The 18,838-nt window shown below is 41.4% G+C and overlaps 1 protein-coding gene across 2 annotated transcripts in view; it reads left to right on the top strand.

The window, feature by feature from the left end:
- crfa4 (cytokine receptor family, class I receptor 4) overlaps positions 1-18,169 on the top strand; it is a 61,261-nt gene extending 43,092 nt beyond the window's left edge. For both annotated transcript variants that reach the window (XM_085264489.1, XM_085264488.1), the window contains exons 4-9: positions 298-467; positions 10,416-10,594; positions 10,719-10,872; positions 12,551-12,638; positions 13,961-14,030; positions 14,466-18,169. In XM_085264489.1, coding sequence (XP_085120615.1) covers positions 298-467; positions 10,416-10,594; positions 10,719-10,872; positions 12,551-12,638; positions 13,961-14,030; positions 14,466-15,143 — 1,339 coding nt within the window. In that variant the 3' untranslated portion in view covers positions 15,144-18,169. The remainder of the gene's footprint in view (positions 1-297; positions 468-10,415; positions 10,595-10,718; positions 10,873-12,550; positions 12,639-13,960; positions 14,031-14,465) is intronic.
- The last annotated feature ends 669 nt before the right edge of the window (positions 18,170-18,838 follow it).

The following is an 18,838-nucleotide window of genomic DNA, read 5'->3' as shown; positions in this document are numbered from 1 at the left end:
TGTGTTAACCTCAGGTCCTCAGGAGTGAGACCATCTGTTGTGGGATACCTTGTTTTTCTTTTGGCTGAAAACAGTTCTTCAGCCCTCTGGTTGGATGTTTGGCTTCATGATGTCTACAATAAGTGTGATAAATTATTGCAAACCTGCTTGGAAATTAGACAAAATTAGACTGTTAAAAAAGCCAAAAAGAAAAGAAAGCCCAAGTATTGTTTAAAAAGATGTCCAGTGTTAATTTACTGATTTCCCTTTTGTTTGTTAGTGTTTATCTAAATGTGTTTTTTCTTTGATTTTGTGAAGGAAGGAAGCCAAACTGGAATGTCCAGACTATGTGACTGGCGGCCCCAACAGCTGCCACTTTGACAGCAGCCACACATCTATATGGATGGTGTACTGTTTGACCGTGACCGCCATAACCACCCACAGAAACTACACCTCCGAGCAGCACTGCCTGGACGTGGCGGAAATAGGTAAGGGGTCGGATCTCGGTTAAAAATGCTGATTCAAACTAGTTATATGACTCCATTACACAGAAGTTCAGTTTTTTTGCTTCTTTTTGTTTTGATTTGGTTCGTTTGTTATTCAGCCAACAACAAAACTGTTCTGTTAAATGGAATTTGATTCCATTGGAAATGGATTTTGGTGCAGATTTCTCCTTGCGACCTCTTATTTACTGACTAACATTGAGAACAAAGTGATACAAGAAAACAGACGAAAACAGAGCGAGTTTCAAGGCTTCAAAATTCATGTCTGAGTATTGATAAACCCATTTTTTAAAAAAGAAATCTTCATGCTCAGACAGCCAGCTGCGCCACCTGTGGTCAAAGCAGCAGCGAAATAAAGGGCAAAAGTGAGATGACTTTATTGTCTGCAGGCTTTAATTCATTTTACCTCCTGGAAAACTTAAAAGATTGCATAAATAAGATAATTCACAGCAAGTTCACGGGAAGGAGAACTTGTTCTAATCTCAAACTCGATATAAATCAGAAACAGAAAAACATTTGTACACGAAGAGCCAAAGGACTTTGGACTGGAAATCAGTAGGTTTTTAACTTTTCCTCACTGTCATCATAATTGAGCTGTAATTTTATGTGTATCTGGTAAAAAGCCACCAAATGTGTTATTAGTTGTCAGGAACCAAGCAGTAAAGCATAAAGGACACCGGTGGTTTTAATTCAAAAAACGGGTTTTATTGACCCAAAAATATGAAAATATATTTAACAAAGCCAAAACTTAAACAGGCAGACCAATAAAAGAGGTCAACTCAACAGACTAAACTCAAGATAATAATTACCAAAACCTCAAACAAACATATGGTAAACTGACCTGCTGAAATGACACACAGGGGGACTTAAATACTGGTTTAGCTAAACCAAATGACACACACGGGGGAAAACAAGATGGCTGCCATATAACCAACTAATACAAAACATTTAAACAAACATGAAACACCCCCCAGGCAATGAAGCATGTGGTGCAATCCAATTAGGCTGTCAGCAGTACTTCAGGTCTCCCAGCCCTTTGCCACACCTTTTGCCAGACAGGAGGAGACACCAACCCCCAGGTAACTCAAACAAAGAAAGATGTATTAATATAACAAAACAGAACTTTGACCTTGCAAGGTTAATATGTGTGCACGCCATATAAACATTGGAAGGTGTGATGGAAAAATGAATACATTTAATAAAGAAACGATATTGAACAATAAATAGAATATTTTAAAGTAGTGACTGTAAATTAAACTAAAGTGAATCAACGGGTGATGAGGTGTGGAGCTTACCATGTGTGGCATGCCATCACACACCTCCCCTCTTCAGAGCTCTCGCTGGAACAGCGAGAGAGATAGTCAGCAGTAAGGTTCTCCTTGCCTGGTACGTGGTGGACAGTGAATCGGAATGGCTGTAAGGCCAGGTACCAGGTACCATTTGTGTCCTTCATCTGCTCAAGCCACTGTAGTGCTTTGTGATCAGTTTCCAAGGTTAAGTCTCTTCCCAGTAGATAGTAGCGGAAGGAGTCCAGGGCCCACTTGATCGCTAAGGTCTCCTTCTCTACTGTGGAATACCGAACTTCCCGTGGAAACAGTTTCCGGCTGATGTAAGCCACTGGATGGCGGCCTTCCATGGTTTCCTGAAGGAGGACAGCTCCCAGGCCCCGATCTGAAGCATCAGTCTGTAATATGAATGGTTCATCAAAGTTGGGACTGTACAAAACCGGTTGCTTACTTAGTGACTGTTGTATGTCATGAAACGCTGCCACTGCCTCCTCTGTCCACTGGATGTAATTGGGGGAACGTGATCCCGTCAGGTCTGTGAGCAGAGCTGCCCTGTTGGAGAACTGAGGGATGAAACGACGGTAGAAACCTGCCATGCCCAAAAAGGATCTCAGCTGCTTCCTTGTTTGGGGCAGGGGGGATGATTCCATGGCCTCGATTTTGCTGACTTGTGGCCTGATAACCCCCTTGCCGATGACATGGCCCAGGTATTCTGTCTCAGCAGCGGCGAAAACACACTTTGACGGATTCACCGTCAACCCAGCTGAGTGCAGGTGGTCCAGAACAGTTCGCAGGTGTTCCACATGCTCCTCCCAGGTGTTGCTGTGGATAACAATATCATCCAAGTAAGCAGCAGCAAAGTCAGAGCAGTCATGTAATACCTGATCCATCAGCCGTTGGAAAGTTGCTGGAGCTCCATGTAGTCAAAATGGCAAGACTGTAAATTGGAAAAGCCCCCATGGTGTTCTGAATGCTGTGAACTCTCTGGACCGTTGAGTGAGTGGGACCTGCCAGTAACCCTTACACAGATCTATTGTGGTCAGGTACCTTGCTTTTCCCAGACGTTCAAGTAGATCATCAATTCTTGGTGTCGGGTAGGAGTCAAACATGGATATGGAGTTCAGGTACCTGAAATCAATGCAGAACCTCATACTCTCATCCTTTTTGGGTACCAAGACCACAGGGTTGCACCATTCACTCTTAGATCTTTCAATGATCCCTAGAGATAGCATCAAATCGATTTCCTTCTTCAATGAAGGCAGCAGACGTTCTGGGATCCTGTAACTTAATCGTCTCACAGAGGCACCTTCTCGTACCACAATATCATGTTCGACAATGTCAGTTCTCCCTGGATTCTCTTGAAAAACTGCTGATTTACACATTTCTCTCACCTGCTGCTGCTTGTCCTCTGGGAGATGGCTGAGATCATAATCTAGAGAGCCAGCAGGTGGTAGATATTGCTCATCTGCTTCATCTTCTTCAGGCACTCGCCGTATGAGCATTGCATCCGCCTTGTGTTCAATACGCTCCACCCACTCCTTCAGAAGGTTTATATGCAAGACCTTGCTGGAGCGCAACTGCCCTGGGGTGGACACCTCATATGTGGTGGGTCCCAGCTTCCTCATGACTTCAAATGGCCCCTGCCACTTTGCCAACAATTTGTTGTTGTCACTGGGGAGGAGCACGAGCACCTTTTGTCCTGGCTCAAACGCACGCTGACGAGCAGATTTATCATACCAAGACTTCTGCTGCTGCTGGGCCTCCACCATATGTGATTGAGCAAGTTCACCCATTTTCTCCAACCGTTCTCTCATCTGAATGACATAAGACAAAATGTTCTTGGATCCCCCCTCCACCTTGTCTCCCTCCCAAATCTCCTTTAACAGAGTTAGAGGGCCACGAACCTCATAACCATACAACAGCTCAAAAGGTGAAAAACCTGTGGAGGCTTGGGGGACTTCTCTATAAGCAAAGAGTAGATATGGCAGCCATTGATCCCAATCGTTACCACTGTCGTTGACAAACTTCCTGAGCATCTGTTTCAATGTCTGGTTAAACAGTTCTGTCAGCCCATCAGTTTGAGGGTGGTATGGTGAAGTTCTCAGCCTTGATCAGTTAGTATTTCTCGTGGAAACCCAACTCTTGCAAAGAACTGCACTAAACAAAATGCAATGGGCTTGGCCTTTATAGATTTTAAAGGGAACACCTCAGGATATTTTGTGGCATAATCTGTTACAACAAGCATGTAACGATTTCCTGCTTTGCTCCTCTCAACAGGCCCTACAATATCCATTCCAAGACGCTCAAAAGGAGTGCCGATGACAGGGAGAGGTTGGAGTGGAGCTCTATGGGGGATTTTAGCAGATGTTATCTGACACTGTGGGCAACTTTTACAAAACTGAGCCACATCTTTGCTAAGACCAGGCCAGTAGAAATGATGTTTGATGCGAGCTGTGGTCTTGTGTTTACCAAGGTGGCCAGCCCACGGAATAGAATGCCCTAAGGTGAGAATGGCGTTTCTAACCTTCTGGGGAACCACCAGCTGCAGCACCGACCCCTGCTGACGATAGAGAATGTCATTTTGCAAGATGTACTCACTGTTAACCTGCTCCACTCCAGGTTCCTTTTCTTTGGCCTTCCGGAAAAGAGATATTAAAGATTGATCAGATTTTTGGAGTTCAGCAATTTCAGTTGGAATATTAAACCCTAGGGGTGACGGTGTTGGCTCAGCGTCTGTTAGTGTATCCACAGGTGAAAATTTGAATTTCTCCTGCCTTCTTTGTCTGCGGGTCTTCCGTGGCTTCACCACAGTTGTCTCAAACTCCTCATTAAAAAAAGGCAGGGCACTCAGGGTCTCAGAGTGGGTACTGACTTGCTTAGCCTGAGCTCTGGTAACAGCTACATTGCACTCCTCAGTCTGCTCAGACTCCAACAAATCAAAAAGCACAGGAAGGTCACGCCCTAACACGGCAGAGTAAGGCAAACTGTTCACAACACCCACATTCAGCAGATACATCTGGTCCTGAACTTTAATGTAGATGTCAGCTGTCGGATATCTTTTATCATCTCCATGGACACAACAGATTGAAATTGTATCACTGGTGCGAACAATATTAGGTGGGGCAAAATCTGAGTGAATAAGAGACCGAGAACTGCCAGAGTCAAGAAGGGCATTGAGTAGAACCCCATTCACTTCAATCTGGCTCATTTTGATGGATTTGTCACTCTCCTGCTCAGGATCAGCATTAGAACGAGGAGCAAAACACATTTGCACCATTTTAGCAGAATTTCTTGGGCACATAGGTTTTGTATGGCCCTCTAATCCACAAAGATAACAAATGAGCTTCTTACCAGAGGCCTTTGGTGGTCTAATGGTAGACTGAGAGCTCTTACTGGTGCTTGTATTTGCTGAATCCAGATGGTTTTGCTGAGGTATCTTCCGGGTGTCCCTCGATACCTTCCATGCATTATGGCTCCATGCTTGCCCCTTCTTTCTGGCAGCAACAAAAACATCAGCTAACCGAGCCGCTTCCATTGCTGAACCAGGGTTGTGTTCTCTGATCCAAACCTGAAGCTCAGGAGATAACATTCTGAGAAACTGCTCCAAGATTATAGTTTCACCAATGTCATGAATAGTTTTACCACATTAGTACAAGCAGCTCAATATGACCTTTATTCACTATGTAAATAACAGGTTTTGTCCTTGCTCAAAATTAGCCCTAACTAAGTACAGCTGTAAATTTGACCTCTTTATCATTACATCACACCATTCATTAAAAAAAATTAACACTCAAGGACAGAGGAGGATCTTTAGGCTCATCTTCAAGTTCATAAAAAGACAAAGAGAACTTGACAGTTGACAGAGCTGCCAGTTTGCCGAGAACTAGGAGTTAATAACAACTGTAATAGTCACTGTGATGGCGTGAATAATTACCCACCTACTTCATCTGGATTGGATTAATCCTGAACCTAAATAGAGGATAATAGGGGGATGTGAGGTGTGCACTATGAAGGGAGATTAAAGGAAGCGTTGTGGCTATCTGGCTGAATCACCATGGTACTTACCCTCAACACATAACCTCATCTGGACAGGTCGTGTTTAGAGTTTTGATTTAAAATTGTCTTTAAGTGTAACAAGTACCGTCTGCTGAGGGAATACCTTTTACACATAAACTGTATATAACAGATGGACACAGCCACAGTGATGTCACACATTGGTTTGTGTGTAAGTGTTTTGGCTATGCTTTTTTTGTAACCTAGAGGGACCATGTTTGGATGACAGGTCAGAATGCTGTGTTGTCAACATTTGGCTCTTTTGGCACTTTCCATTTGTACTTTTGCAGAACACACTGTCTGCTGTCTCCTCACAACTTACATACATTTAAATTCCTGAATCAGAAAATACATTACCAATTGGCTTGGCTCTTAACTCCATTTTTAGCTGGAATGGCAACAAATCAAGCAGATTAGAAAGCTGTTCAGTCTATTACAGAGCCTATTCAATTTGGGAAAACAAATTTTACTTTGCTTTGGTCCAAAGCTAAAGTGATTTCCTCGTCTCCTTCATTATGGCACAGTGCCATACCTGAATGCGCTTCTTCAGCTCTATTTAAATGGATCTAGTTTAACATTTAACATCTTTAATGAGCAGCTGTCAGTTTGGAAAGAAACAGCAGCATTGAGAGCAGATTGAGTGGCAAAATAAATGTTTTCACTTATGAATTCACAAGATTAATGGTTTTCTCCCAGCACTGCTCTCTTGACTTATTTTCAGAGCCTGTTGCTTTCTGCCAGAATATGTTTTAAGGCTTAATAACCTCTACTCACATCCCGTTGCCCTGTTCCACTGACTCACCGTCCCGACTGACATGATTGCTGACTTCTTGGCTAAATTGGATTTATTCTGTTAATGGCAGTAAAAAGTAACACTTAAGCACAAGTCTGCAAAGCAAATGGAAATCTAGTTGTGTGAAAAAAGGGGAATGTAATTATATGTCTCCACATGAGGTAGATAAATCAGGGTTCCCATGCATTCTTAAGAAGTTTTAAAAAGTATGAAATTTGATTTCACATAAAATGTCTTTACTTCTGAAAGGCCTTTTTAGTTTTTAAAAGGTATTTATGACAGAAACAAATCATAGTACTTAATCAAATATACAGTCATGGTAAAATAAAATTTCACCCTTTTTAACCCTTTACAGCCGATCGGAGCGGGCACGCTCTGTTTTGCGTAACTATTTTTAAATCCCGGTAGCTCTGCAACCAAGTAAGCTAGCGCAATAATTTTTTTTGCATATGAAACTGGAGGAGTTGTACTTACATCTTATGCCATCAGCTTGTCCTAGGTCACAGTTTCCTTCCACATATAGCTTTGCAAAAACTGCATAAAAATCACTTGCAGCAACAAAAACATGATATTCCAGAAACACGCTTCGCCGATCCATCAGCTGTTTGTAACACTTCCTACTCCAACAGCGCGAACTATCACATGACCGCATGACCTGCCCGAAACCGGAAGTGACGTCATTTTGCGGAAATGTAGTTTTTTACGATCGGGGCCTTATGAGCTTGTGTTTTACTTGTTATGTGTTTTAAAAAGTTATGTTTGACTTTATGACTTTCTGTGTCGTTTCTGGGATGCTTAAGACTCATATTGCACTGCTGGAAATAGTTTATTTTGATGCATATGCTGTTATTTTGCAAATTTGCACTATAATATTTATTTTCGTTTTTCCTGCAGTGTATAAAAATTGGTGTATTTCAAAAATAAAACTATGAAGACACTCAAAATAAATTTCCTGTGGTCGGAAACTAGTTTGTGTAACTTTTTTGTATTTACAGTTTTGAGGGATAAGCCTCTTAAATTTCTCTAACTAGAAATATATGTTAAAAAAAACAAAAACGATTTTTAATTTTTTTGTAGTTTATTGCACTTTTTTGCAATTTATGTAATTACTATGCACCTAATGCAGACATATTATTAAAGTTTGGGCTATAATGGTTGTATTGATGTATAGCAACTTGAAATGCTCCCAAAAATGGCTCCACAGCATGTAAAAATATAATATAAGCTCTGGCGAACTTGGTTCTATGAGAGGTCTTAAAGGGTTAAATTCAAATATTTTACATTTCATCAGCAAGTGTGAGCACCTCTATAAAAGTTTTGGGAGTTTGCTAGTCAGGAACATTCAGGTGTGCGGTAACTCAATGCCAAGAAGGAAAGACATCAGCAATGGTCTTAGAGAAGCAACCTGCCTATCGCTTACTGAAGCGTTGTAAGATAATACATAACCAAAATAATGGTAAATGGCCTGCATTTGTATAGCGCTTTTCTAGTCCCTTTCTAGTCCAAAGCGCTTCACACTACATTCAGTCATTCACACACATTCACACACTGGCGATGGCAAGCTACATTGTAGCCACAGCTGCCCTGGGGCACACTGACAGAGGCGAGGCTGCCGGACACTGGCGCCACCGGGCCCTCTGACCACCACCAGTAGGCAAACACGGGGTTAGTATCTTGCCCAAGGATATTTGGCATGCAGCCAGGATGCAGCCTGGGATCGAACCACCGACCTTCTGATTAGTGGCTGACCTGCTCTGCCACCTGAGCTACAGCATAGCTGCCACATCAGAATCGCTTCATTTCCTAATTTCAGAGAGTCTTCTTTATACCTACACAAATATACGAACAGTGCTAATTTGACCATTTCAAAATCTATTATTGCTTATCATGTTTACCATAATAATATAAGATAACAATAAAGTTAATAAATAAATAATAAATAGTTATTATTTGTTAAAACCAGCCTCAGAATCTCTCAGTATGCTCAGTCTGAACTGAAGTAATTTAGCTGTGGAGCATTTCAAGGTTAACCATGTGAGTGAGCTCCTGATTTAATTAGAATCTTGTTTCACTTCATATTGAGTCTATTAGCAGCCATTCATTCTTACTTAAATATAAGATTCACAAGGTCATTCCTTAATTGAGGGAAGTTTTTTAAAGGCCTCAGACCCTGCTTATATTGAGATTCTGCGTGTAATGACCAGCTGCTAATCTCATTTATTGGGGACTGAGTGTCTGTTATTATCCAGATGCTGCACATTTGGACCAGAGCAGTCCACTTCCTGAGCTGGTTTTGAGGGGTTGCAGATCGGAGGTCTGCTTGGCATCATTATCACTGAACACGTGCGTGAAGCAGCGTCATGTGACCAGCAGTGTAGTGCTCTTTTTTTTGTGTGCCTCAGATGTCAGGGGAGGTCAGAGACGTCGCTCTTATCACAGCCATGCAGGAGATTCAGCTAACAGCTGCAGATAGGCGTTTTCACTGGAATTGAATTAAAGGTTACAGTTTCAGTGTTAGAAATGAATTATTCTCATGACTCATTACTGAAATGTTGCACACCTAAGAAGAAGCAAACACACCTTAGATGAATCAGTCAGAGGGTGAATTTCCCTCTGACAAATACCCTTTGATGTCGAATTTCAATTAGAGTTTTAATGAGAACACTCCAATACATTTTCAGACTCACTACATAATGAGTTTGACATTTTTTAATGTTAAAATATAGAGAGTGTAGTGTTTATATTATATCCCTGTATAGTACTCTCAAAGCCTCCCAATATGCTTCAAGTTCAAGTTCAAGGTTCTTTATTTGTCACATGCATAGTTATACAAGTATAACACACAGTGAAATGTAGCCTGACACGCTCCTCGACATGTGCAAAGAAATTGGGGGGGGGGGGGGGGGGGGTGTAGAGGAAGAACATTATATATATATATATGTAGTATATACATTGGGTGAATTGTGCAGTAGTAGCAGCAAGCAGGTGAATTCTGTACATTAATATGAATAGACATCTGACTATTTTACAGGATAGACAATTTAAAATTAAAGGAATTGAAATGTACATTGTGCCTTGGTTTAGTGTCTGGAAGAGTCCTGTCTCAGTCAATTATAGATGATGTGAGAGGGCGGGTGTGTGTGTTTAGGGCACGGATGGCTTGGGGATAGAAGCTCCTCTTGAGTCTCTCTGTCCTTGCCCGGAAGATGCGGAACCTTCTACCAGATTGCAGAAGTTGGAACAGTTTGTTGCCAGGATGGGACGGGTCCTTCAGTATCTGCGCTGCTCTAGTCCGGCATCTCCTGGTGTAGGTGTCCTGAAGCGGGGGGAGAGCAATCCTGCAGCAGCATTCTGCTGTACGGATCACTCTCTGGAGAGCTTTTTGGTCCTTCACACAGCTGTTCCCGAACCACGATGTCATGTTCTGTGTGAGGATGCTCTCCACAGCGCCTGTATAGAAAATCCTGAGGATCTTTGGAGAGACCCTGAACTTCCTCAGTTGTCGTAGGTGATACAGGCGCTGCCTGGCCTTTTTGGTCTGGACCTGAATGTGGGCAGCCCTTGTCAGGTCTGAGGAGATGTGGACACCAAGATACTTGAAGGACTGCACCCTCTCCGCTGGAGCTCCATTGATGATAATGGGCTTGTAGTCTCTGTGCTGACCCCTTCTGAAGTCCACCACCAGTGATAAGTAGGGTACTAATAGTTCCTACCCAAGTCTAAGAGAAAAGAGAACCCAGAATTTTGACAATTCTGATACACTAGTATTTACCATGTTCTGGATCCTTTTTTTGTTCACAGTTCAGACGGAAACACCAGTCAACCTGACCTACAACCTGACAGACGTCGGTGGTGATGAAATGGGCCACAATGCGCTGATCTCCTGGACCTACCCGGTGCCTGCCCATGTGCAGTACGGTTGGATCACGCTGGTCTATGAGCTGCAATACAGACGTATTACCGAGCCAGACAACTGGAAGGTAAAGAGAGAAGTAATAATGAACTACAGATGAGTTTTTATACAAATGGAAGAAAAGAAAAAAAGTTCTTGGGGGAAGATCTTTACATTTACAGCATGTCACAGAACATGTTGTCTGTATGCAGGTGAAGTATCCTCTGCGTGAGCCTCAGGTGGAGCTGCTTGGACTCCCGGTGGACGACTACGTGGTCCGAGTTCGTTGCCGTGCGCAGCACTCCAAGCTGTGGAGTGACTGGAGCGCCACGCTGGTGATGAGCATCCCCCCGAGGCAGTCTGCAGGTACATCAGCAGCCAGACGGAGTAACGGTGCTGATTTACATGCTTCTGGTTTTGACTTTCAAGTGTTTCTTATTTTTACATTTATTGTTGGTTTAATTGCAGTGAACACAGTATGTTTCTGCATTTTTAAATTATATTTTGTCGGTTTCTCGTGAGATTCATTTTGAACAAATTTTAAGGCAAGTACAAAAAAGTTAAGCACCTATTTTTATTGTAGATCCTAACTAAAGCTTTATAATGCAGGCATAAAATCACATTGCATTTAGTACAGGCAATGACAAGACATCAATAACTTAAAAAAAACACCATCCAGTTAAAAGCTCTCAACACAGACTCAGTAGTGCTGTGGCACAGGAGGAAGGATTCAAACATCTACAGCTTGACACTAGACATTAATCCTGCAGACACATGCTAAGCTTTTTAAGCACATTAAGCATATTTCTTTTACATGCAATGTTGTTTAAAAAAAAACAAATTTAAAAAAACAAACAAAAAAAGACAGTTTTTCAGACATAGAAACAGCATTTCTTTCAGTGCAGTGCCAGGATTCTGAATTTGGACAGAATGGATCAGATCTATTTGAGCTGAGGATTCACATTACAGAAGTTAATGTTTTTAATGCTACCACTTCTATTTATTACAAGCAGGTACATGTGCCTGTATCAATCAAGGAAGCAGTACCCAATCAATCACTGTTATTTTTGCTGTACATTAGAAATACTAATATAAGCCAGTTCACAAGCTGTGGGCAGTGACTGAAAGAGGCTCTCCCTCAGTGATCGGGTGAGAACTTCAGTCATTTGGGAGGGATTCAGATTAGATCTGCTACTACTCCATAGATGATGGATGGATGGATGGATGGCTAGACACTGAAATCCAACTGAAATTAAATAAATCCTGTCTTATTTGAATTATTTCCATCATATAGGCTAGAACACAGTAAAAGAGAGCTGAAGAAAGAGACTGTTTGATAAGCTACATTGACTCTCATCAGTCGAGAGGCTCACTGTATTTAAATTCATTAACTTCTCTCAATAGAAACTGCCTCTGCTTTCAAAGAGAACGATATGCAGAAATGTTCAGCTCTGTGTAGTTCTACTGTGAAAAAAAGCTACTGTGTAAAATACATGTGACCCATTTATTAACAATCTCAGGGAAAATTAGTTTTTTCCCCTAAGGGTAGTGTAAATATCTTTTAAACAGCAGGAGAGAGCCATGCTGCTTCAATAAGCATCATGCCATGTCACAAGATATGCATCCACAGCAGTATGCAATGCAAAAGAAAAAAATTAAAGAAAGTTTCTTTGCTGAATGACTCCTGCTTGCTTAACATGCATCAGCTCGTGTGAAATGGCCTGTTCTGATTGGTGTGAATGATAAATTAATGAATGTTATCTTCAAAGATTGGAAAACGACAGCCTTTTTTCATTTTTTTTTAAAAATTGTATTTGTTATAATCATTTAACATGAAATCGAGGAAAATCTCTCTCACAGGCAGTCCTGATGGGCTCTTTGTTAAATTGGTGGGTCCAAGCCCCTTAGGCCCACCCACAACATCACAAAAGATTTCCTCTGTTAAAAAAACATCCCTTTTCCCAATTAAATGTGTCACTGAAGGAGTAAAGCTGCAGGGGAGGAGGAGAGGGACGGTGACTCAAGGTGTGTTTTACCTGTGCAGGTAAATTGCTGGTGCTGATTCTGGTGACTGGAGTTGGCGTTGTGGCTCTGCTTGTTATCACCTTCAGTATTATTCTACAAAGCAAGAGGTGAGAAAAAATACACATCTGTTTCTATCTTTGTCTTGCCACATATACACATGCGCCCGGACACACAAACACACATACATCATTTGATTTAGATTTTTGGGTTTAATATTGCAGGTGTAGAAGTAAGACGCTAACTGCTGCCCTGCTTCTTGTTTTTGTAGCTGTAAATAAGAATTTTCTTTACATCTGAACTGATTCATTTTTAGGAAGACCTTCAAATTTGTAAAGAATGTTCAGCTGCAGAGAAATTGTTAAACTTAAATTGTTAAACTATCCAATTCTGACGCACAGGAAGAGCAGGCTCAGAGATAACACTACATTTTTTAAAAAGATTAAATACATTTTATGGCTGGAACACTGACTTCGTTCAATGTGTGTGTGCTAGCTTAGTGCTGCCGTGAAGCTGCCTATTTTATGTGTGTCAATTAAAGGCAAGTACACCCTTTTTCAAGGTTTTACATATCACTACATATTAAAAATAATCTAGTCCCACCAGAGCATTTCAATCAGGTTAAAGTCTGGACTTTGACTGAGCCACAGTCAGTCTGCTGTAGATTCTCTACTGTGCTTGGGATCATTGTCCTGTTTAATGACACGGTTTGGGCCGAGCTTTAGTTGTTGGACAGATGGTCTCAAATTTGACTCTAGAATACTTGGATATACAGAGCACCTCATGGTCAACTCATTGACTTGTGGCTGCAAAACAAGCCTAACTCATGATCCCTCCACCACCATGCTGTAAGCTGGTATGAATTGTTTGTGCTGATACACTGTGTTTGTTTGTGCATTATGATCAGACATCTTTACTTTGGTCTCTTCTGCCCAAAGGATGTCTTCTGGTTTGTTCAGATGCATCACTGCAAACTTAAGCTGTGTTGCAATGTTCTTTTTAGAGAGAAGTTGTTTTCTCTTGGCAACCCCTTCAAACCAGCTTGTTGATCAGTCTTTTTTGAATAATCCTTTTCACATACAGCCACCAGGAGGTGATCAGGATATTTTGGCTATTTTGGCATGTGTTTGAGCTTCTCTTCCCTATAATTTATCATATCTGCATTGCCCCATAATACACACCAACAGTTCCTATTTAAAGCAGAAAGTGGTTCAGAATAATATTTTCCATGGGAACTTTTCAGAGGCTCCACAGAAACACACTGTGAAAAATAAAGATTAGCTTCACTCCTCAGTGTGGACAAAATGAGCGAACGGCGATAGGTTTTGTCTCTTCTCAGGGTCACACTGTTACAGCGTGGGAGGATGAATGTGTTGTTTTTGTTTGCGTACTGACATGTTCAAACCTCCTCTCTGTCTACATTCACCTTCAGAATAAAAGAGTACTTCCTGCCACCCATTCCAAAGCCACGGATCATCGGGATTGACCCATTGCTCCTGAAGGTAAAATGCGTGCATGCATCCCTCCTTTCAGGGTCGTGTTTTAGCCATTTGTCCTGACCTTGTACTTCTGCTCCTTTATTGCCTTCTTTCCATTTGTTGCTTTTATCTCCCCTCCCCCTCTTTTTCTTATTGTATCCTCATGTTTCTCCTTCTTTTGCTGTTTTCACTGAAAATTGCCCTCATGTTCTTTTTCTTTTTTCTATCACTTTCCTCATTTCCCATTTACATTTTGATTCTATTTTTCCTCATCTTAATTTTCATTTCTCATGCTTTTGCTTTCCTGATCCTCTTCCTCTTAATTTCTTAATTTGCCTTACTATTATTTCCTTTATCATTCTTCTTCTTTTCCCATTTTCTTCTACATCTTAATTTCTCATTGGTTCATTATTTTTTTCTTTATTTATTTATTCCTCCCATCCCCACCTCCATCCTCAGAAGGGGAACTTGGACGAAATCAACCGCCACTTCAGTAACTTCCACAGCTACAGGCCTCCAAGCTACTCTGAGGAAGTCTGGGACCACGTCAGCACTGATGACATCTATCTCACCACACCGAAGCACAGCAGCGACGCACACAACCCTTCGGAATCAGAGAGGGACACCTTAATAGTTCCCTGCAACCCGGCGCCCTTAGAAGTGTCCACCCGGCATCAGCTCACAGCTCTAAACCCAAACTCGTACATGCAGAATGTGCCACCTTACTGCTCTTTACCCAATAAAGCCTTCACCCCACCTCTGAGTATTCCTTCCCCGTGGCCGATGCCAGAGATCGTATCACTGCCCCGGACGGACTACAGCATGATGGAACATCCCAGCCTTTCCAACACCATCCCCACTCCAGACCTCACTTTCAGCACCAGCCCCTCACCGCAGGACTTCTACACCTGTGTCCAGCTCTTAAATGAAAGTGGTGAGGTACATCTAGTGCCATGCTTGCCGCCGCCATACTGCAGGGAGTTCCCACCTCTCCCAAGGGCTAATTTAGATACTGCAGAGAAGGAGGAGAAAAAGAAGACAACCAACCACCAAACTAGGAAGAATGATGGTGGCAACTCTGAGAAGAGTGAGGCGGCTGTCCCTCTGCTGCCTGTTGCTGTTGACAACAGTGGCTGAGTCACAGGAAGGAGATCTATAAACTTTGAGAAAATGCGTCTAACGCAGAGACTTTTAAAATATGCAAAGTAAAATCTCCTGTAACCTGCTGGTTTGACTGGAAAGTGATACTGTTCTGTTCCACACCATTCAAGCTTCAAAGAAGAAGAGCACCTGGTTGACTTAACAACAGGAAGTAAATCTGCAAGCTCAAAGAGCCTTTTTTTTAGCTTGCTAACATCCTGATCTAGTATTGGAAACCATTTAAAAGACTATGGACCAACAATACTGATGCAATAAAGAACATTATGTTTCGATGACCAACATTTGGGCCCTCACAGTATTGAAACTGATCATTTCAAAGACACTTGGCTAAATTTTAAGCTTCACATGCACTATGCTAGAGCTAAAATCAAAGAAATCAATAGTTAAGAGGAAAAAAATCAAGACTAAATTAATACAAGCAAGCACGTCATCCACAAAAGCTGGATTTCCTGATGAGATTAACACTGAGCTCTATTTATGGGTAATGGAGTTCATCAAACTTGAGGAAGCGTAACTGTAAATAAAATAATATAAATGTCACTTTACCACTCGCTGCTTTTCCCCAAAGCTTCTCATTCAGGGTTGTATGTCTTCTCAGGAAAAAGTGCAATCTGATGTTGAAGGGTGTTTGATTTACGGGGATTGTTTAACTTTCATCCCACTGTTTTCTCTTTCAGTGTCATTAAAGCAACATCTGGTGCATATTACACATATATGTTACAAAGCTGTAAATATGGCAATCTTCATGTCCAGGATATCAACTTATTCCATTGTGTAGTACTTACATGTGCCGGCCTTGTAGGGGAATATTTGCATCATACTCTGCATCACTTTCAGAATGTGAGTCTGGCACATTTCAGTGGGTGTCCCAGACTGGGGAGGAATAAAAAATAATAATAATAATTTATATATATATATATATATATATATATGTGTGTGTGTGTGTGTGTGTGTGTGTGTGTGTGTGTGTGTGTGTGTGGGTGACGGAAAGGCTTGGCTCCGAAGTTAAACTCACACTCCTGGTATGACATGAAGCTGGCTGCTGCCAAGAAGCCGGACTTGGCAGATGAGAACACCTGTTTCTCTTCAGAGGAGGAACCTGTTACATTTTCAGTCCAGAGTCCCAAAAGATTTATTTAGAGATTTATTCCAGAAATATAAGGAATCAAGGAAAAGTAACTCCACTCCCTCAGAAAGACAGAAACTGTGAATTTATTTTCATTGTACTCAGTATGTTTAACTTTATGAGGTCTCAGTCAGGACCCTATATTTTGGAGAGAAGCAAAAGGCATTCTGATTGCTGTAACGTTTGGGAATTGGGATAATAACAAAATGACTTTGTAATCGCTAAGCATCAGTATAATCACTGAGACCTCACAGGATTAACAAACTTCTACCTCTGGCCACATCTCTTTAGTTTCCAGAGAATATTTAATAAGGTAAAGCCCTCCCCCTCTGGTCTATTACACAATAGTATATATTTTCATAACAGATGGTTTTAGTCAGGATTAAAAAATAACACTATTACAAAAAGTGTTATATATATTTTTTGAAATGATGAAAGACCACCCTCAGGTAGTGTGTTCTTTATTTTCTTGGATCGAAGTGACATATTTTGGAAATCAAAGAGAACCAGTGCATGCATTTAAATTGCAGTATTACATTTTGTATTTAGGTCAAGGAATTCAAAGAGTCTGAGGACTCGTCAGGGGTTAAATACAAAGAGTTGGTTGAAAAAGAAGGATATTTTTAAGAGCAAATCCAATCTGTCCATCTGCTGCTGGCTGATCTTTGGTGCCAGGTGATCTTACTCTATTTCCAGATTGTAATGACAGCTAAAATTAGAAAGCTGTTCTAGCCCTATTCTTCAGACCAATGGGATGAACAATACCTGTAGTGTGTCTAAGACATAAGGCCTCTTGATGTATCAGTCTTAATTCTGAATGTCCAAACTCTTCCACAATTTATATCCTAGACACCCTGAGAAGGATTTGACCAGTCAGCATCCTGACATTCAAGCCCAACAATATCATGAAATCATTTGGCTGTTTTAGAATGTCTTAAAACGTTTCCAGCATCAGAGTGCCAAACATGCCACCAAAGAAAAGCCAGTAGCATTTTACCAGCTGGATACACTAGGTGATTTTTGATTCCTTAAGCCTCAGAGAAATGCTGTAACCACTGTGTTGAGGTGGGTTCTGTAGCTTACTAATAATTTCTACCTTGTTATTGTCGAAATGGCTGCCATTGTTGTCCCACTAGCTGTTTCAGGACACAGAAATACATGAAATGACCACAAAATCATACTTTAGCAGTGGAAAGCAATGAGTTCCTATCCTGTTGCCATGGTTACCAGAGAGTTTTACATGTGTTTGCTGGTTAATTCCATTAAAAAGTATTTTTCCAACATGATGATGATATCTTGACAGTGCAGTGCCAGGAGATCACCGGAGATCAGCTGCAGGTGCATGGGCCAAGGGCGTGAGCCCAATCCGAGCTCCGCCCAGGCAGACAGGTAGGAGAGAGAGAGAGAGCAAGGCAAGGGGAGCAGAGAGACAGTAAAACAACAAGCACTTGTGGCCACACTGGGCTGGCCGGGGAGGCACAGGGACCATGACACACCGCTGCCCTGTTAGCTCTGACACTGAGAAGTGTGCCGTCACCGTGGGTTTTTTTTCTTGTGGATGTTGCAGTTAGACGTCGTGCTGTTACCTCTTCTTGTGCCTGTACGTGCCTTTTCTCACAGAGTACTATTTGTTTGCTATTCCTCTGTCGTGTTGAACTCTCAAGCAGCCAACGTGCCACTCCTACACTCCTGGAAATCTTTTAATATGAGCATAAATGGCTGATGGGTGAACACCTACAGTGTCTGCACATGTGTGCTGTGTGGAGCATGTACAAAACCTACTCAGTGTTAGTTACAGTTTCACCTTTTATTGTGTCTAGACAAAAGCACTTTCGATTACTCTTCAATAAAATAAAGAGTTTAAAAGCTTCTAAAAGTGTGTGGGCTTCATCATTCTTAATGCACACACCTTTAAATCAAAACTGTTTGAGATGGTTGATAAAACGGAGTGATTCGTGATTGCTCCAAGAATAATCCTTCTTGTTTATTTCCTCTCATGTTTCTCACTAATGTGTCCAAATTGCAGTTACCTGTCAGCATAACTGGATTTGGTTCTGTCCTGCCTCCTATGCGAGTTATATCTTCTTGTCCTTGTGATGATCAACAACTTATTGAAGATAGATAAATGGTTACTAAATATTAATGAACTGTCAATATATCATTTATAAATGCCTAGAATAAAGAGCTAGGCTTACTTTAGGCGGAACTGGGCTTATCGTAAGTTTTATTTTGTAACAGGCTAAAGGAACCAAACACCAAAAGAAGCTAAAAATGAAAAAAGTAGAAAATAAATAATGTGAAATTAAGAGAAAAACAGTGGTTTTTGTGAGAGTCAAATGTGTCATGTGTGAAAGTCCACTGACTGCTCAAGTTTTCCCTGGATGCTCCATTTTCATTCCTCAGTCTGAGCACATGGTTCTTTGGTAGGTCACAGTCCCTTCCACCAGAGATACAATCAGACACCAGGAGTTAAGGAGTGAAGTAGGTGTTCTACTTAAGGAGCCTTCCTTGTTGTTGTTGTTTTTATTAAATATGCTGATTGGAA

Source organism: Mchenga conophoros, linkage group LG23 (genome assembly GCF_057382185.1).
Source record: "Mchenga conophoros isolate Kocher_MC1m ecotype Shallow Benthic linkage group LG23, M_conophoros_male_GT1.1, whole genome shotgun sequence".
Lineage (NCBI taxonomy): Eukaryota > Metazoa > Chordata > Actinopteri > Cichliformes > Cichlidae > Mchenga > Mchenga conophoros.
The sequence above is the reverse complement of the archived record's forward strand: the minus strand, read 5'-3'. Positions and strand labels throughout refer to the sequence as shown.